This window comes from Mangifera indica, unplaced genomic scaffold, assembly GCF_011075055.1.
Source record: "Mangifera indica cultivar Alphonso unplaced genomic scaffold, CATAS_Mindica_2.1 Un_0030, whole genome shotgun sequence".
In the NCBI taxonomy this organism is placed as follows: Eukaryota; Viridiplantae; Streptophyta; class Magnoliopsida; order Sapindales; family Anacardiaceae; genus Mangifera; species Mangifera indica.
Genome location: NW_025401122.1, coordinates 236910 through 257206, shown reverse-complemented (window position 1 = coordinate 257206; position 20297 = coordinate 236910). Strand labels below are relative to the sequence as shown.

General features: G+C 34.2%; 3 protein-coding genes across 3 annotated transcripts; 2 read left to right on the top strand and 1 right to left on the bottom strand.

Moving 5' to 3' along the window:
- The first annotated feature begins 8323 nt into the window (after positions 1-8323).
- On the top strand, positions 8324-8980 carry LOC123206263 (30S ribosomal protein S31, chloroplastic-like). The gene is made up of 3 exons (XM_044623426.1): positions 8324-8509; positions 8598-8662; positions 8750-8980. Exons 1-3 carry the CDS (start codon positions 8365-8367, stop codon positions 8882-8884), a joined length of 345 nt encoding a protein of 114 aa, XP_044479361.1. The 5' UTR covers positions 8324-8364; the 3' UTR covers positions 8885-8980.
- A 5038-nt stretch (positions 8981-14018) lies between these two features.
- On the bottom strand, positions 14019-15155 carry LOC123206284 (chlorophyll a-b binding protein CP29.2, chloroplastic-like). Its single transcript, XM_044623443.1, has 2 exons — positions 14604-15155; positions 14019-14511 (listed from the first exon to the last, which is right to left on the bottom strand). Exons 1-2 carry the CDS (start codon positions 15099-15101, stop codon positions 14152-14154), a joined length of 858 nt encoding a protein of 285 aa, XP_044479378.1. The 5' UTR covers positions 15102-15155; the 3' UTR covers positions 14019-14151.
- A 2162-nt stretch (positions 15156-17317) lies between these two features.
- Positions 17318-20290, top strand: LOC123206260 (high mobility group B protein 1-like). The gene is made up of 8 exons (XM_044623422.1): positions 17318-17469; positions 18450-18521; positions 18876-19004; positions 19099-19156; positions 19271-19315; positions 19488-19568; positions 19659-19745; positions 20028-20290. Exons 2-8 carry the CDS (start codon positions 18454-18456, stop codon positions 20094-20096), a joined length of 537 nt encoding a protein of 178 aa, XP_044479357.1. The 5' UTR covers positions 17318-17469; positions 18450-18453; the 3' UTR covers positions 20097-20290.
- Positions 20291-20297: the final 7 nt, after the last annotated feature.

Genomic DNA, 20297 nt, shown 5'->3' with positions numbered 1-20297 from the left:
GCACAATCTTCAAAATTCCTAGGTCATATCTTTTATTGGGATATTTGGGCCAAAATATCGACCTAAATATTTGGGTCGGATTGAAATATCCGTAGTATAAAAGCAGATACTAGTATTGGAGCCAATCAACCTCATCTTATCTTCAAAAAGTTTCTGAGGCTGAATTGAAGCCGACCCATGGCAACATTCATACTTGGAGCACTTAGAGTAATTATATGTGAATAGTGTAAAATCTTGGGTATAAAATTGATTTGACATAGCTTTTAAATAGGGCAAATAAGTGTAAAAATTTCATACTAAGACAGAGTGAATACACTCGCATAAATGTAAGAATTTTATGCGAAAAAAGGTAGTAATTTACCTTTAATCTACCAATACGCGAAACGCATAAAATTTTTAGTCAAATAGATTATTAGATCAACCCCTCACCGAATTAGTGTCTGATCTGGTTCTGAAAATATTGAATAAACCCATCTAAAATCAATTGGCTTATACGTTGGGCTTTGATTATAGGTTTGATGGATACTTTTTTAGTCAAACCCAACAATCAAAAGTTTCTTACTAGATGCACCTTACATTATTTCTAAGTACAACCTTCAAAATTCCTAGGTCATATCTCTTATTGGGATTTTTGGGTCAAATATTGGCTTAAATATTTGGGTCGGGTTGAAAAATCCGTAGTGTAAAACCATATACCAATGTTGGAGCCAACCAACCTCATCTTATCTTCAAAAAGTTTCTAAGGTCGAATTGAAGCCGACCCATGGCGACACTCATACTTGGAGCACTTGGAGTATTTATATGTGAATAGTATAAAATCTTGAGTGTAGAATTGATTTGACATAGCCTTTAAATAAGGTAAATAAGTGTAAAAATTTTCTACTAAGACAGAGTGCATACACTCACATAAATGTAAGAATTTTATGTGTAAAGGGGTAGTAATTTACCTTTAACCTACCAATACGCGAAATGCATAAAATCTTTAGTCAAATAGATTGTTAGATCAACCCCTCACCGAGTCAGTGTCCGATCTGGTTCTGAAAATATTGAACAAACCCATTTAAAATCAATTGGTTTATATGTTGGGCTCTGATTGTGGGTTTAATGGATACTTTTTGGGCCAAGCCCAACAATTAAGAGTTTCTTACTAGATGCACCTTACATTATTTCTAAGTACAACCTTCAAAACTTCTAGGTCATATCTCTTATTGGGATATTTGGGCCAAATATCGGCCTAAATATTTGGGTCAGGTTGAAAATTTTGGAGTATAAAAGCAGATACCAGTGTTGGAGCCAACCAACCTCATCTTATCTTCAAAAAGTTTCTGAGGTCGAATTGAAGCCGACCTATGGCGACACTCATAGTTGGAGCACTTGGAGTATTTATATGTGAATAGTGTAAAATCTTAAGTATAGAATTAATTTGGCATAGCCTTTAAATAGGGCAAATAAGTGTAAAAATTTCATACTAAGATAGAGTGAATACACTTGTATAAATGTAAGAGTTTTATGTGTAAATGAGGCAGTAATTTACCTTTAACATACCAGTACGCGAAATGCGTATAATTTTTAGTTAAATGGATTGTTAGATCAACCCCTCACTGCGTCAATGTCCAATCTAGTTCTGAAAATATTGAACAAACCTATCTAAAATCGATTGGTTTATACGTTGGGCTCTGATTGTGGGTTGGATGGATACTTTTTGAGTCAAACCCAACAATCAAAAATTTCTTACTAGATGCACCTTACATTAATGCTAAGTACATCCTTCAAAATTCCTAGGTCATATCTCTTATTGGGATATTTGGGTCAAATATCAGCCTAAATATTTGGGTCAGGTTGAAAAATTCGTACTATAAAAGCATATATCAGTCTTGGAGCCAACCAACCTCATCTTATCTTCAAAAAGTTTGTGAGGTCGAATTGAAGCCGATCCATGGCGACACTCATACTTGGAGCACTTGGAGTATTTATATGTGAATAGTATAAAATCTTGAGTATAGAATTGATTTGACATAACCTTTAAATATGACAAATAAGTGTAAAAATTTCATACTAAGACAGAGTGAATACACTTGCATAAATGTAAACATTTTATGTGTAAATGGGGTAGTAATTTACCTTTAACCTACCAATACGCTAAATGCGTAAAATCTTTAGTCAAATGGATTATTAGATCAACCCCTCATCGAGTTAGTGTTTAATCTGGTTCTGAAAATATTGAACAAACCCATTTAAAATGAATTGATTTATATGTTGGGGTCTGATTGTGGGTTTGATGGATGCATTTTGAGCCAAGCCCAACAATCAAGAGTTTCTTACTAGATGCACCTTATATTATTTATAAGTATAATCTTCAAAATTCCTAGGTCATATCTCTTATTGGGATTTTGGGTGAAATGTCGGCCTAAATATTTGGGTCGGGTTGAAAAATCAGTAGTATAATAGTAGATACCAGTGTTGGAGCCAACCAACCTCATCTTATCTATAAAAAGTTTCTGAGGCCGAATTGAAACCGACCCATGGTGACACTCATACATGGAGCACTTGGAGTATTTATATGTGAATAGTATAAAATCTTGAGTATAGAATTGATTTGACATAACCTTTAAATATGACAAATAAGTGTAAAAATTTCATACTAAGACAGAGTGAATACACTTGCATAAATGTAAACATTTTATGTGTAAATGGGGTAGTAATTTACCTTTAACCTACCAATACGCTAAATACGTAAAATCTTTAGTCAAATGGATTATTAGATCAACCCCTCATCGAGTTAGTGTTTAATCTGGTTCTGAAAATATTGAACAAACCCATTTAAAATGAATTGATTTATATGTTGGGGTCTGATTGTGGGTTTGATGGATGCATTTTGAGCCAAGCCCAATAATCAAGAGTTTCTTACTAGATGCACCTTATATTATTTATAAGTATAATCTTCAAAATTCCTAGGTCATATCTCTTATTGGGATTTTGGGTGAAATGTCGGCCTAAATATTTGGGTCGGGTTGAAAAATCAGTAGTATAATAGTAGATACCAGTGTTGGAGCCAACCAACCTCATCTTATCTATAAAAAGTTTCTGAGGCCGAATTGAAACCGACCCATGGTGACACTCATACATGGAGCACTTGGAGTATTTATATGTGAATAGTATAAAATCTTGAGTATAGAATTGATTTGACATAACCTTTAAATATGACAAATAAGTGTAAAAATTTCATACTAAGATAGAGTGAATACACTCGCATAAATATAAGAGTTTTATGTGTAAATGGGGTAGTAATTTACCTTTAACATACCAATACGCGAAATGTGTATAATCTTTAGTCAAATGGATTGTTAGATCAACCCTTAATCGAGTCAATGTTTGATTTGGTTATGAAAATATTGAACAAACCCATTTAAAATCAATTGGTTTATATGTTGGAGTTTGATTATGGGTTTGATGGATACTTTTTGAGCCAAGCCCAATAATCAAGAGCGTCTTACTAGATGCACCTTATATTATTTCTAAGAACAGTCTTCAAAATTACTAAGTCATATCTCTTATTGGGATATTTGGGTTAAATATCGGCCTAAATATTTGGGTCGGGCCGAAAAATCATTAGTGTAAAAGCAGATACCAGTATTAAAGGCAACCAACCTCATCTTATCTTCAAAAAGTTTCTAAGGCCGAATTGAAGCCGACCTATGGCGACACTCATACTTTGGAGCACTTGTAGTATTTATATGTGAATAGTATAAAATCTTGAGTATAGAATTGATTTGGCATAGCCTTTAAATAGTGCAAATAAGTGTAAAAATTTTATACTAAGACATAGTGAATACACTTACATAAATGTAAACATTTTATGAGTAAATGGGGTAGTAATTTACCTTTACCATACCAATACGCGAAATGCGTAAAATCTTTAGTCAAATGGATTGTTACATCAACTTCTAATCGAGTCATTGTCTGATTTGGTTTTGAAAATATTGAACAAATCCATCTAAAATCAATTGGTTTATATGTTGGGGTCTGATTGTAGGTTTGATAGTTAACTTTTTAGCCAAGCCCAACAATCAAGAGCTTCTTACTAGATGCACCTTACATTATTTCTAAGAACAGTCTTCAAAATTCCTAGCTCATATGTTATTAGGATATTTGGGCAAAATATCAGCCTAAATATTTGGGTTGGGCCGAAAAATCTGTAGTATAAAAACAAATACCAGTGTTCGAGCCAACCAACCTCATCTTATCTTCAAAAAGTTTCTGAGGCCGAATTGAAGTCGACCCATGGCGACACTCATACTTGGAGCACTAGGAGTATTTATATGTGAATAGTATAAAATCTTGAGTATAAAATTGATTTGGCATAGCGTTTAAATAGGGCAAATAAGTGTAAAAATTTCACACTAAGATAGAGTGAATACACTCGCATAAATATAAGAATTTTATGCGTAAAAGAGGTAGTAATTTACCTTTAACATACCAATACACAAGATGCGTATAATCTTTAGTCAAATGTATTGTTAGATCAACCCCTCATTGAGTCAATGTCTGATTTGGTTATGAAAATATTGAACAAACCCATCTAAAATCAATTGGTTTATATGATGGGGTCTGATTGTGCGTTTGATGGATACTTTTTGAGCCAAGCCCAACAATCAAGAGTTTCTTACTAGATGCACTTTACATTATTTCTAAGTACAGTCTTCAAAATTCCTAGGTCATATCTCTTATTGGGATATTTGGGCCAAATATCGGCCTAAATATTTGGGTTGGGTTGAAAAATCAGTAGTATAAAAGTAGATACCAGTGTTGGAGCCAACCAACCTCATCTTATCTTCAAAAAGTTTTTGAGGCCGAATTAAAGCCGACCCATGGCGACACTCATACTTGGAGCACTTAGAGTATTTATATATGAATAGTGTAAAATCTTGAGTATATAATTGATTTAGCATAGCCTTTAAATAGGGCAAATAAGTGTAAATATTTCCTACTAAGACAGAGTGAATACACTTGCATAAATGTAAACATTTTATGTGTAAATGGGGTAGTAATTTACCTTTAACCTACCAATACGTGAAATACGTAAAATCTTTAGTCAAATGGATTATTAGATCAACCCTTCATCGAGTTAGTGTGTAATCTGATTATGAAAATATTGAACAAACCCATCTAAAATCAATTGATTTATATGTTGGGGTCTAATTGTGGGTTTGATGGATACATTTTGAGCCAAGCCCAACAATCAAGAGCTTCTTACTAGATGCACCTTACATTATTTGTAAGTACAATCTTCAAAATTCCTAGGTCATATCTCTTATTGGGATATTTGGTCCAAAATATCGATCTATATATTTGGGTTGGGCTAAAAAATCCGTAATATAAAAGCAGATACTAGTGTTGGAGCCAACCAACCTCATCTTATCTTCAAAAAGTTTCTAAGGTCGAATTGAAGCCGACCCATGGCGACACTTGTACTTGGAGCACTTGGAGTATTTGTATGTGAATAGTGTAAAATCTTGAGTATAGAATTCATTTGGCATAGCCTTTAAATAGGGCAAATAAGTGTAAAAATTTCATACTAAGACAGAGTGAATACACTCGCATAAATGTAAGAATTTTATACGTAAAAGAGGTAGTAATTTACCTTTAATCTACCAATACGCGAAATGCATCAAATCTTTAGCCAAATAGATTGTTAGATCAACCCCTCACCGAGTCAGTGTCCGATCTAGGTCTAAAAATGTTGAACAAACCCATCTAAAATCAATTGGTTTATATGTTGGGGTCTAATTGTGGGTTTGATGGATACATTTTGAGTCAAGCCCAACAATCAAGAGTTCTTACTAGATGCACCTTACATTATTTGTAAGTACAATCTTCAAAATTCCTAGGTCATATCTCTTATTGGGATATTTGGTCCAAAATATCGACTTATATATTTGGGTTGGGCCGAAAAATCCGTAATATAAAAGCAGATACTAGTGTTAGAGCCAACCAACCTCATCTTATCTTCAAAAAGTTTCTGAGGCCGAATTGAAGCCGACCCATGGCAATATTCATACTTGCAGCACTTAGAGTATTTATATGTGAATAGTATAAAATCTTGAGTATAAAATTGACTTGGCATAGCTTTTAAATAGGGCAAATAAGTGTAAAATTTTCATACTAAGACAGAGTGAATACACTCGCATAAATGTAAGAATTTTATGCGTAAAAAAGGTAGTAATTTACCTTTAACCTACCAATACGCGAAATGCATAAAATTTTTAGTCAAATAGATTGTTAGATCAACCCCTCACCAAGTCAATGTCCAATCTCGTTCTGAAAACATTGAACAAACCTATCTAAAATCAATTGGTTTATATGTTGAGGTCTAATTGTGGGTTTGATGGATACATTTTGAGCCAAGCCCAACAATCAAGAGTTTCTTACTAGATGCACCTTACATTATTTATAAGTACAATCTTCAAAATTCCTAGGCCATATCTGTTATTGCGATATTTGGGCCAAAATATCGACCTAAATATTTGGGTTTGGCCAAAAAATTCGTAGAGTAAAAACAGATACTAGTGTTGGAGCCAACTAACCTCATCTTATCTTCAAAAAGTTTTTAAGGCCGAATTGAAGCCGACCCATGGCGACACTTATACTTGGAGCACTTAGAGTATTTATATGTGAATAGTGTAAAATCTTGAGTATAGAATTGATTTGGCATAACCTTTAAACGAGGCAAATAAGTGTAAAAATTTCATACTAAGACAGAGTGAATACACTCGCATAAATGTAAGAATTTTATGCGTAAAAGAGGTAGTAATTTACCTTTAATCTACCAATACGCGAAATGCATAAAATCTTTAGTCAAATAGATTGTTAGATCAACCCCTCACCGAGTCAGTATCCAATCTGGTTCTAAAAAGATTGAACAAACCCATCTAAAATCAATTGGTTTATATGTTGGGGTCTGATTGTGGGTTTGATGGATACATTTTGAGTCAAGCCCAACAATCAAGAGCTTCTTACTAGATGCACCTTACATTATTTATAAGTACAATCTTTAAAATTCCTAGGTCATATCTCTTATTGGGATATTTGGTCCAAAATATCGACCTATATATTTGGGTTGGGCCAAAAAATCCGTAATATAAAAGCAGATACTAGTGTTGGAGCCAGACAACCTCATCTTATCTCTAAAAAGTTTCTGAGGCCAAATTGAAGCCGACCTATGGCAACATTCATACTTGAAGCACTTAGAGTATTTATATGTGAATAGTATAAAATCTTAAGTATAGAATTGATTTGGCATAGCCTTTAAATAAGGCAAATAAGTGTAAAAATTTCATACTAAGACAGAGTGAATACACTCGCATAAATGTAAGAATTTTATACGTAAAAGAGGTAGTAATTTACCTTTGACCTACCAATACGCGAAATGCATAAAATCTTTAGTCAAATAGATTGTTAGATCAACCCTCACCAAGTCAGTGTCTGATCTGATTTTGAAAATATTGAATAAACCCATCTAAAATCAATTGGTTTATACGTTAGGCTCTGATTGTGGATTTGATGGATACTTTTTGAGCCAAGCCCAACAATCAAGAGTTTCTTACTGGATGTGCCTTACATTATTTATAAGTACAATCTTCAAAATTCCTAGGTTATATCTCTTATTGGGATTTTGGGCCAAATGTCGGCCTTTATATTTGGGTCGGATTGAAAAATAAGTAGTATAAAAGCAGATACCAGTGTTGGAGCCAACCAACCTCATCTTATCTTCAAAAAGTTTTTGAGGTCGAATTAAAGTCGACCCATGACGACACTCATACTTGGAGCACTTGGAGTATTTATTTGTGAATAGTATAAAATTTTGAGTATAAAATTGATTTGGCATAGCCTTTAAATAGGGTAAATAAGTGTAAAAATTTCATACAAAGACAGAGTGAATACACTGGCATAAATGTAAGAGTTTTATGTGTAAAAGGGGTAGTAATTTACCTTTAACATACCAATACGCGAAATGCATATAATTTTTAGTCAAATGGATTGTTAGATCAATCTCTCACCGAGTCAGTGTCTGATCTGGTTCTAAAAACATTGAACAAACCCATCTAAAATTAATTGGTTGTATGTTTGGGTCTGATTGTGGGTTTGATGAATACTTTTTGGGTCAAGCCCAATAATAAAGAGCTTTTTACGGGATATACCTTACATTATTTTTAGGTACAATCTTTAAAATTCCTAAATCATGTGCTTTATTGGGATATTTAAGCCTAATATTGGCCTAAATATTTGGGCTTGACCAAAAAATCCGTAGTATAAGTGTTGGAGCCAACCAACCTCATCTTATCTTTAAAAAATTAAAGCGAACCCATGGCGACACTCATACTTGGAGCTCTACCTCTGACACCTAAATCTCGCATTTCCTCTTCTCAATCTCAAGCTCTCGGCACTCCTCTCAGCTCCTCAGCTCGCTCAGTTTCGCTCTGTTTCACTCCTTCTCCTTCAATCCCCATCGGTCAGTAACTATTAACCGCCAATTCTCTTTACCTCTTTTAAGTGTAATGACTGATAACTTTGCCCTAAAAATTTGTCAAATGATTCAGTGTACAGTGGTCGTGGCGATAAGAAGACGGCCAAAGGAAAGCGTTTCAATCACTCCTTTGGCAATGTAAGAAGTGTTTGTGACCGTCCGATGAATTGGTGAATTTTGTTATTTTTACATGATGAATATAGTTTGTTTTGGTTTATTTATTAGGCGAGGCCGCGAAACAAGAAGAAAGGGAGAGGACCGCCGAGGGTATACGCACCTCCTGCTCCACCAAGGAAAGATAAGTATGATGATGATGAGAAAATAGATATCGAAATCGATGAATCTTTATTCTCTGGTTAATTCAGATATCCTGTGTTTCTTCTAATTGCTGTATTTGTATTGAATCTTGAGATGTTATGTCGTCATTGTCAATTTACAATTTGTTCTTGTTTTTAACTTGTCGTTAGGATAAGCCAGTGCATCTAATTCTCTTCTTTTTATCAGGAAACCAACTATATAGAAAAACAAACAGGTTTATGGCTCATCTTCCATTATTATTGCTTAGGCCTTAAAAAAAGCTATTCTGGCGGGGATTAATACTACATGTCTCAATAATGTCCCAAATTTATCATCTCAAGTGATGTATAATTTTATATGATATTCAATTCTGAGCTAAAGCAGGTAGACTTGGATTTGAATTGAGCTGAGCCTGAACATGGGCTAGCTTGAGCTCAAAGCTTGAATCCATAATGACCACCTCAAATTCGAGCTGATCGAAAATATCGTCAAAGGATTGTTGCTGGGATAAATAGTTTTATCATCGTGATGAACAGTAACACCATAGGGGACTTCGAACTAAGCTATCAAGTTGAAACTCCAGCTTGAATTTAGTTCGAATCGAGCCGAACATCTAGTTGGGCAAGTTGGCACAGATTCAATCTAGCTTTGATTGTAGTAAGTGATATAGTATTACCATATAGGATATCCGTTTGATATGACATTGAATAATGGGCTAGTATGGTAAGCGATATAGCATTACCATATAGGACATCATCACTGGGATGAAAATTTTGGGATACTATTTAAGATGTGTAGCGTTTCTCATCCTATCTAATTGTCATGTTAACCACTTATACTGAAAATCTTTGAAAACCACAATTGTCTATTAGAGTCTTAAGAGATTAATGAAGAACCCTCCTGTGTTGCTTAACATTAAAACTTGGAAGTATGAGGTAGATCTAAGACTGTAAAAATGTCTACGCTAGTCTTCTTCTCTGGTGATGTCCACACAGCTTCATAGTGAAACTAGTCACTGGCTACTGGTGCTGGACTAGAGGCTGCCAAAATGTTACTTCAAAAGAATGTTATCTCTTCAAGCCAAGCTTCAGCTAGTGTGTACTTTATTAAATAGGGTAATCAGGTGTGATTGCAAGAACTTTAAGCCCACAATCAAGTAGCGGTTTGGTGGTCATGTAGGCTTGGCTATTGTCCAGAGATCTTGATATAATTATCAAACATGCTTCAGAGTTGGTTTTTCAACAGATTTTCTGCACCCAAGAATTCACTTATGCCAAATGTCCCCTGATGGTGAAAACCAAGCCATGAAGACTGAATTATACACTGTTTTTTGAGGAATTCTATAAGTCGGTCATAAAATTTCTACTCAAGTCAATTGATTGGAGAATTTCAATTTGAGGCAGTTTTTGTACAGCCTTCTGATTCTTAAATCTTCTGTGAGATTCCTGGGAGGAACCGGACCAGGAGTTTCACTGTTCTTCTTTCATATAGTTTGTACAGGAAGCAGTGGCCTGCTATATTGTTCAATCTTGTGCGGTAAACAAGACCTGCTGTTTTCTTGAATCTTTTCTAGTGTGGAAGGCAACAGCCTGTATATTATTCAATTTTGCATGTGTGGTAAGTACTGAAGCGGTATTGGAGATCGACTCTACATGCCTTCAATTTTGGAAGGCTTAATATCTGCAGGGTAGACGGAAAGATTGGAGATTAGGATGTCTGCATAGATTATGAAAAATATAGCAGTTAATGAGCTGGTAGAGAAGATGTGGTATTTAATGGTAAAACCGAATACCCTGTAGTTTAGTATCTTGTGATATTTTTTTTCTCTTCCTCATAAGAGTTGAACGGGGAGAGAGGCTGGCTGGTTGATACATTGTAGTTATTCAGACTAAATTTTATGGTCTTGTCTTACTCTGTATCTCCCTATGTTGAAATCATGCGCGTGGATTGATAGGAGGCAGTTTTTGGTTGGAGATGATCAATATTAGTGTTGTCTGATAAATTTCCGGAACTGCCGCTCGAACCAATCTTTTTTTTTTTTTCTGGTATTGCCAAATTGGTGGAGGGATCGGAGGATCCGGAGTTTCACTATCATCTTTTTTTTTTTGCTTCATTCGTCTCTTTCTTTAAGAGGTAGCATGGTGGTATTGTAGCTCAAATTGGGTTTTGTTGTAATACTAATATTTCTACACACCGCACACAAAGATTACAAATGAGCTGCCATTAGGGATAAAGCTGCTTGTGTATACGAGATAAACTATAGTGGAGAATGAGACGGCGAGGAAGAGGGGTGATTGCTCAATTTTTGTGAGAAATGAAGGGCCCTACGGAGCAAGGGATTTTCGGAAGCTTCTATTTATGTGTGATTCATCGCGCTCCATCGAAAGATTTCAGACTTAAAATTGAATATTAACCCGAGCAGATTTTGGAGTTGGTAAAATTAGTAGAGTTTAATTATTCCCATGGCAACGGAGATGGTTGAATCGATGATATTAATATGTCATAATTAATATGTTAAATAATTATTTTTCACTCAAGGGGTTGATGTAAACCTAATTTTTTAGTCATTAATTATCGAAAATCTAAATATTTATCTATTTATTAAATTTTATTATTATTATTATTAACGATAAAATTGTTATTTAATATAAATATTTAAGAAAAATTATAAATTTATCGTATTTTTCTTTTAAGATCTAAAAATTAATAATTTTTTTCTATTTAAAGTTTAAAAAATGATTTTTTTTTTTTAGGGTTTGTATTTTTTCTTTTGTTGTTTCTTTGGCGATTGAAATCGATTAACTTTTTTTCATCCATCTTTTGGATAAGGATGAATTATCGGTTAATGTCGTGCTTATGAATCATTGGTCGACCTTTGGTTAGTTGGCTCTGGTCATTAAAGAAGTGACAAAGGAGAAAATATAAACCTTAAAAGGGAAATAATTATTTTTTTAACTTTAAGTACAAAAAAAATGGTTAATTTTTAAATTTGAGAAAAAGATGATGAATTTATGTTTTTTGTAAATGTTTTTATTAAATAATAATTTTATTTATAATATCAATAAAATTTAATAAATAAATAAATATTTAAACATTCAGTAATTAAGGGATAAAAAATTGGATTAATATCAAATAACAAATAGTCATTTGGCCTAATTAATAATTTAAAATCGTTTTTGGTCATACAACTTCATGATGTTAGCGTTATGGCAAAATGGGTTTGTTTATCCAACGGTTGAGAAGTTAAAATGATTTTGAATCTCTGACATCAGTCTGGCTTTTAAAATAACGTTTGAAACTGAGAAAAGGGCCCATTCTTTTGATACAGGAGCTTTAACAGCGACAGTTGCAAATGCCAGATAACCAAATAATTATTTTTCACTTAAGGTTTCATCAAACAATAAATTTTTGTATTTAAAAATATATTTTTCACTTGTATATGAAAGTTAGTAATTAATTTTAATAATTAAAAAATATTTTATTATCTTATTTAAATATTATAAAAAATATGTAATTAATGATATATTATTCTTAAGGTTTAAAATATTATATTAACGATTTTGTTAGATTGAACTATTAATAGTTTTATATATGATAAATATCATTTTTACATTTTAGTTTTAATTATTTGCAATATAATATTAATACCTGTAATCTGTTATTTTTTAAAACACTTACTAATATTTATAAATTTCAAAATATTTTTTAAAATATTATGATTATACGGTTTTGACATCTTTCTTTATATTTATATTTATAATTTTTTTAATAATTTTAATTAAAATTAATCTAAATTATGTTAAAAAATTATTTAATAAAATGTTTGGGATAAAATTTTTTAATTTGAAGTTTTTTTTTTGGGTCTTTTAAACAATTTTATAGTAAAATTCAAATAGAATATTTTAAAATATTTAACAAACGGGTGAAAAAAAACTTCTTTCCGATTTATAGGGGGGGAAATAATTTTATCAAACCTTGGGTCGGAAATAGGTATTTGGCAACTTAAAAGGGAAAATGAATGAATCGACGACCTTTGGTTGAAAAATCTACCAACTGGCATACGTATGACCATCCGATCCAGGGGGCCCACAAGTTTTTAGTCCCACCGTCGTAAAATGGACGGTGCTGATAACACATAATTCATCACCTACGGAAGGTGGCTTCTAAGCGGCCTCTTAGACGTTAAACCATTTCCTTTCATCCGAATTTTCCTCTTGAAAGAAAGAAAATGTCTGGAAGCAGGGGGCTGTCAACTCCAACAATGCAAGAACAAGATTCAACAGAAACAGAAACGCCGTCAACACTCCTGATGGAGCCGGTTGCTTCTTCCCCGGCAAGAAACTCCTCCGTTAACAACAAACCGCCACCTTCCACACCTTCTTGCCTCTCTGCGCAACAAAGACAAGAGACTCGTTCCCTAATAACCGAGATTCTGGAACAAGCAAAGAGTGAAATCTTCAAGGCGTTTGATCTTGGCATTTCCCCCGAGGAAAAGAAGGAAAATGCACAAGAACAAGAAGAAAATCAGATTGATACTCCTCCAGATCATCAAGAACACAATCCATTTCCAAGAAATAACGACGCGATGGCAAAGAGAGCTAAAAGGCGGTTGATGTTCTTTGGAGATGATGATGGTAGCCGAGGCAAAAAGAAGAAGGTTAAAAGGACTGTCCCTGGAGCACAAGTCGAACAGCCATTTCTTGATTTAACAGCGTATCCATTCTTGAGAGAGACATTGAAGCTTATAGGGTTTGTGAAAGAATCCGTTCCTAATGCGATCGAAAGCTCCAAGTTGAAGGAGTTTGAGGACAAATTGATCAACTCGTGGGAGGAACAGATGCAGCTTTCTCTCAAGATAAGTGAATTAATCTTGGAGCTGAGAAGGCTTTACAGTGCTGAAGCAATTCACTCCTCTTCTCCTAAACAAAAAGGGTAACTGGGTAGTTTAGGATTTTCTGAATGGCGTTTGCCGATTGTTTTCATGGGTGGTTATTCTTTCCCGATCTTTCTTATCAGTAATGTACAAATTAGAGCTCATCTCTGTTATTTGTTTGGCTGAGATTCACGTTGACACTTAGTAGCTCAGTTTGGCCATAGAAACCAGCAAATTTTCTGATTGTTTTTAAAGTCGTATACAGAGAGAGTGGTGCTTTTTCTAGTTTTTTTTTTTATGGGTGCTTTTTCTTTTGGACTTAAATGATCACAATATGCAGCAATAACATTCCCCTCTTACTGTCAAATGTTACAAATTTTTACACACCAGAAGGCTGAAATCGAAATTCATCGATCCGATTAACATATACTTCTCAGGCAAAGACTACATAAAGCTTTTAAGAAGTAAGGTTATCAATAATGGTTGTGTGAAGAGGGTCACTCAAGTGAGTAGCCCAGTTGTTGAGAGGGCCTTTTCCAGTAACAGCAGCTTGAACAGCAAAGCCAAGGAAAGCAACCATGGCAAGGCGGGCATGCTTAATCTCTGCCAATTGAAGTGTGGCTTTCTTTTCAGGATCTGCGGCCAATCCCAGAGGGTCAAAAAACTTTCCTCCAGGGTAAAGCCTCTTCTCAGGATCAAGCTCCGCGTTCCTCTGAAACTCAATGTACCCAATTACCAAAACCTCGATCCATATCAATGTTGTCATGGAGAATGGCAATGGTTGGCCAAGATAAGATGACCCTTCAACTAATTCCACCTGAAAAAATCATCAGTTTGAAAAACCCAATTACTTACCCTGGAAGTCTCTGTCAATTAGCCCATAGAAAATCTTTTAAACAAGTTACTTACCTTGCCGGCGTCTTGCCAGGTGACCCCTGTGAGCCACTCGACGGCGAGGGCACCAAGAGTGGCCAGCATAGCCCATCGGCCATGAATGAGCTCGCACTCACGGAACCTCTGAAGCCCAAACACTTCACTGTACGGCTGAAACGGAGTTGAACTCACATCAGAGGTCTCAAACCGGGTCCCAATAATATCACCAGCCATATTCTTCGCCAAGTTCTGGTCCAATGAATCCAAATCAAACTGCAAGTACTCCGCTGGCTTCCCGAGCCCGAAGGGGTCAAACCCATAGTCACCAACCAAGCTCCCGTCTAGCCATGCCGGGGCCTTGGCTCCAGGGTACCACAGTGGACGATCAGAATTGCGTTTCGGAATCTTCTTCGGGCTGGCCTTCTTGGTGCCAAACCCAAACCGGGCTAGGACCCGGCCCGAATTAGAGGACACGTCAGGGAGGCGGGTTCCAATAAAATATGTAGCTGCTGCTGCTGCTGTGGTGGTGGCCATGGCTCGTCGCAAACGTACACCTAGAGTTCAGACAACAAGATTTGAGGCTTATAAGGGTAGGCTGGGATGATTGTTTGAGTTATAAAGTTTTGATACTTTATCCTTGTTGGTGAGTTGGTGGCCGTTGGATTGAAGTGCGTATCCATCTGACGGCTTGTAAAGAATCTGCCTTATCTTTCCTTATCTGTTTGTAGTTTTGAAGAGGATTTGTCCGGCTGCAAGGTTGTGGCTGTTGTTGCCAGGGGAAGAAAATCTTTGTAACGGAAGATTTTTTCAAGTTACAAAAAAAATCTGAACTGAAGGCCCAAAAGCCAGACCGAAATGGGCCTAACAGATACTCAAGCCCAATGGGCCACCCTAAGGGTAGATAGAAGACTCGGTCGAGTTTCAACAGTTCATCGCTAAAAACGAATTGACAAATCTTCTTTTAAAACATGGCACAAATATCTATCTTATTGTTGCATTGTGTAAAGGGTAAGTTGCCTCTTCCGTCGAGGTTTGGTAAGATACTTTTTCATTCATTTGTCGTGTATAAATTATATAATCACATAATGATATATCATATGAAAAATCAATTAGATACTTAAAATTTGATTCATTTAACATTCCCATGCTAAGAAATTTTATTAGTAATGACTGAGCCACAATAGTTGAGGCACTTATTCCGACCGAAGGTTTGTTGAATCCTTAAATTACTATTTATTAAATATTAAAAACCCAAATTCTCACATATAGAAGACGAAGACGCTAGCAAAAAAAGAGGTCGTCTTTGTCCAAAGAAGGGAGATTTCGTCGTTGAAGAGAGAGAATGCCTAAGGAATTTTGTTGGACAAATGAAAACCAAGTAAAGAGAAAATATAACGTTTCAAATTTTGATCATGAGGTGAAAGTATTAGTTTTCTAAACCAAAGAAAAAATAAGATAAAGTTTTATTATTTTTAATATATTACTGATTAAATGACGATTTTATTAAATATTAAATATTGTATTGTGATATAAGATATATCTTAAAAAATAAAATAATAAAAATTTTAATTATTATATTATTATCTTAAATAAAATTTCCAACACTATTAAATTTTAAATTTTTTTAAATACATTATTAACACTTCATCATTCCTTTAAAAAATATATTGATTTGTATCAATAATATATATTGTATTATATAATATATTCACCGTATTTTATCAAATTTTGATATCCTTTAGAATATATATCGTTTTTATCTATATCATATGATATAATGTGTATCATAATTTGTAAAATACTAATAACAGTGTTATGTATACAAATGAAAATGAAGATCGGATTGTCATCAGGCTGGTTTGGTCCAGCGTAGGCCTTAAAAGTGTTTTGAACTTGGTTTTGGGCCTAAGATTTTTTATTCAAGCCCAATTCAGTAGAATTTTTACTGCTTTGAGTTTGTTTTGGGCCTATTTCAAACCCATTTTATACGTTTAAAAACATATAAAAACACTTTTAAAATTCTTCATAGGGTTTGAAACTCTAACAAATACATTTCTGTTTATAATAAATTTTTGACCCTATCAACCCACAATTTTTTTATTCAAACCTGTCAAAAACTCAAATTCTATTTTATTAGAAACTAAAATTGTTAGATCGAATGATTGGATCTGGAACTTATCTGATTTAATTGATAGTCTTACGAAGAAAATAATAATAAATGTCTAAGTATGTCTATTAAAACAAAAGAGGAAGAAGGTACCATTAAAAAAATAAGGATTAATAAAATTAGTAAAATATTAAAAATTTTGAATTTTTATTATATTTATAAAAATTTAACTTATTTTGTGAGGTGATTGCGGAGGAATAAATAAAAAACAAGAAAAAAGAAAAGGAGAGGACGGAAAGAGAAATGACGTGGTGAATGACAAGGAGGGATATTTTGGGTAATATAAAAAATATTGTCTTGATATTTGTGTCAAAGTTGTTTTTCCTTAAAAAGAGTTCAGTTGCAGGTAACAAAATGTGATTTAGCTTTCAAAAACTGGTTTTTTTTTCTTGCCAAATCTACGGTGAGAAAATTCTTTCACTCAGCAGTAAAATCATCGCCACCGTTGGTTCGGTCAATCAGCAAGTCCCTGTTGGCTCATTAAATTTTTTGTTTACCCTAATTAAATGCAATTAAATTGTAATTAATTATTATTATTATTATTATTACATATTCAATGCAGCGACCTGTGGTAGCCGGTAACCGCATTGACTCCTGTGGCGGCAAACACCTTATTTTTACTGGCTGATCCGGTGATTTTTCTGGCTCTTTATTTTTCCTCTGACCTTGATTTTTCACTCGCTTTGGTTCTCTGTTTCTATCCAGACGATCACAGCTCGGTTGCTTTGTTCTGAGGTCAATTTATTTTCTAGATCTACTTCTATCGTTTCTTCGTTCTGTTTTCTATTTTTTTAATTGTTATTATCATTTTTTTTTAATTTTGCTGCATAGAAATTGCGATGCTCTGTTTTTTTTTTTAGTGGAATTGTAATTAAGTTTGGATTTTATCATCCGAACTATCTTTGTTTACTGATATTTTTCTAATTGGATTATAGTTCATTGTGGAATTTTGGTGTTTGTTTATTATTTGTTGTTGATTATTCTTCTGAAACACAGAGAAAACAAACAGCAAAATGCACAAACATTTAACACAAGAACAAAATATTTACTTGAAAAACCCAATATGGGAAAAACCATGGGCAGTTGATGGAGAAATTTTTCACTTATTTTTTCCTCTTTGTCCGAGCTCTTAGTCTTAGCTCGCTCTGTTTTGCAGTACACACTCACGTTTGCTTAGACTTCAATACAACTTTTACTTACAAACCCTGACTGAAAAATACTTGATATGTGTACTCGTTGGTCATATATCCACAGCAAGTTGTGCCTGCAGTACAAACCACGTACTCTCACTTTTACATACAATTTAATACAGTTAATTAATAGTTATATTATAGTTCATTTTGGATTATGCTGAATTTTTGTGTTACTTTATTATTTATTAGTTGATTATAATAATCACTAGTTTTTGATCAATTTTAGATAAAGATTGCTAGAAATTTTTTATTATGCATGATTTTGGAGGTTTATGCTGTTGATTTTGGATAGTTAAAGTTGATTTTTTAAAATTTTTTTTTGAATAATAGTGTGTGAAGTGAATTTTTGTGTAGTTAGACTGTCCTCACAGCCAGCCGTTTTGGTGAAAAAATATTGTTGGACTTACAGCTTTAACTGCTTTAGCTAATCTTTTCTCTTAAAGGTGTTGGGTGGATATATGGCAAAGTGAGCAATGGACTGTATTGTGTGACTCATTTTGATTTAAGCTTTTGGTTGTACAGAACAATGAAGGGGGGCAAGGGCAAGGGTAAGGGTGCGACCTCAAAGGAAGCTTTGAAGCCTGTTGATGACCGGTTAGTTGACTTTACTTTAATTTACATTTTTCTTTTGTGTTGTACAAATATTATAGGTCTGCCCGAGGCCAAGTTTGAACTCAAATTCGCAAGTCTAGTTAGAACCTAGAGGATTCTTAGGTTTTCCAAGGGAGGAGAAATAAGTTCTTCTTATGTACTTTTTGTCCTAGTTTCTTACGGTTACATAAGATTTTTGGTCTTTTAAGATGGCCAACCAAAAACCCACATTCTGGTTGTAGTCTCGTGCTGAGTACATAAATATCTGATGATTTCTGGTTTCATATGCTTGATGGTGGATATAGAAATTACATAAATGCCATTGTGATGGATCTAATATATTTCCATTGTTTTCAGAAAGGTTGGAAAGAGGAAGGCAGCTGCAAAGGTTGATAAAAGTAGTACAAGGAAAGCTAAGAAGGCAAAGAATGCGAAGAAGGACCCAAACAAACCAAAGAGGCCCACTAGTGCTTTCTTTCTGTTCCTGTATGTCTCTCATTTTGCTGCTGCTTTGAGAGGCAGAAATAGCATGTGTGGTAATTTTAAAAATTTTTTAATTGATGCCATTCTGATGATACAGTGAGGAGTTCAGGAAAACTTTCAAGAAGGACAACCCTCATGTAACTGCTGTGTCAGCTGTAAGCATTCAGTTATATTTGATAAAAACGAAATGAGATTAAATTTTAGTTTGTGGTGAGGCAATCTTTATGGATTAAAGAGTTGATTCATGTGCTTGAATAATGTGGTTGAAGGTTGGGAAAGCTGCAGGAGAGAAGTGGAAATCAATGTCTCCTGATGTAAGTATTTATCATTGAGCATTGTCATATGACATGAATACAAGGATTGCTTGGTTGAATTTGATTCTTAAACATTGAAGAGTTTATTTCGATCTTTGAAATTAACTTGCCTCTGTGAAGAAAAGGTATTTGAACTGCATTTAACTGATGTATATATTCACCTAATTGGAAGGAAAAAGCTCCATATGAAGCCAAAGCAGCAAAAGGGAAGGTAGAGTATGGAAAGCTTATGAATGCTTACAATAAGAAGCAGGTGAATGACTTGCAGTGATCCTTTTCCACTTTGTGCTGCTTTTGGGCGGTCATTATGTGATTGACTTTTCTTTGTTTTTAATGTTAACAGGAAAACATAACTGATGATAGTGATGAGGCATCTGAAAAGTCAAAGTCTGAAGTGAACGATGAAGAGGAGGATGAGGCCAATGGAGAGGTAGCACATTTTTTGAAGTTCTGGTCAATGGATTGATTTAACAATAGTTGTATTTTACTGTTTCATTGTCATAGTTTTGGGTTTAGATGTTGTTTTATGTCCTTGAGGTTGTTGAATGGGTAGTATCAATTCGAAAGATAGGCGTGGCTGCTTTCTTCTGGGAAATTGATTCAATCATTGGATTTGGCTAATATCTTTAGGCGAATTATATGTTCATGATTGTAAGATCAAAATGTAGAAGTTGTCATTCTATAAATTGCTGTCATTGTGTTTTTCATGCAGGAAGAGCAAGAAGAGGAAGAGGGGGAAGAAGAAGAGGAAGAGGAAGAGGAAGAGGAAGATGATGATTGAAATGGGATGATAATGACTTGGACATCATGGTTAATTTTTTGTCGTGTTAACATTCTCTTAGGCTAGACCTGTTGGCTTTATTTAGATAGAGGAAAACGTTAGCTTTATGGTGCTGCAATATGGTTTTTGTAACTTTTATGAAAATTCAGCATAAGTTACCCGCTTTTATACATATCAGTTCTTGATTGCCTGCCCGTTTTT

Coding starts and splice junctions, on each gene's coding strand:
- LOC123206263 (XM_044623426.1), top strand. CDS start 8,365: ATGGCGACACTCATACTTGGAGCTCTACCTCTGACACCTAAATCTCGC. Junction 8,510..8,597: donor TTCTCCTTCAATCCCCATCG/GTCAGTAACTAT, acceptor CAAATGATTCAG/TGTACAGTGGTCGTGGCGAT. Junction 8,663..8,749: donor TCAATCACTCCTTTGGCAAT/GTAAGAAGTGTT, acceptor TTTATTTATTAG/GCGAGGCCGCGAAACAAGAA.
- LOC123206284 (XM_044623443.1), bottom strand. CDS start 15,101: ATGGCCACCACCACAGCAGCAGCAGCAGCTACATATTTTATTGGAACC. Junction 14,512..14,603: donor CCTGGCAAGACGCCGGCAAG/GTAAGTAACTTG, acceptor TGATTTTTTCAG/GTGGAATTAGTTGAAGGGTC.
- LOC123206260 (XM_044623422.1), top strand. CDS start 18,454: ATGAAGGGGGGCAAGGGCAAGGGTAAGGGTGCGACCTCAAAGGAAGCT. Junction 19,005..19,098: donor AGTGCTTTCTTTCTGTTCCT/GTATGTCTCTCA, acceptor CTGATGATACAG/TGAGGAGTTCAGGAAAACTT. Junction 19,316..19,487: donor GGAAATCAATGTCTCCTGAT/GTAAGTATTTAT, acceptor CCTAATTGGAAG/GAAAAAGCTCCATATGAAGC.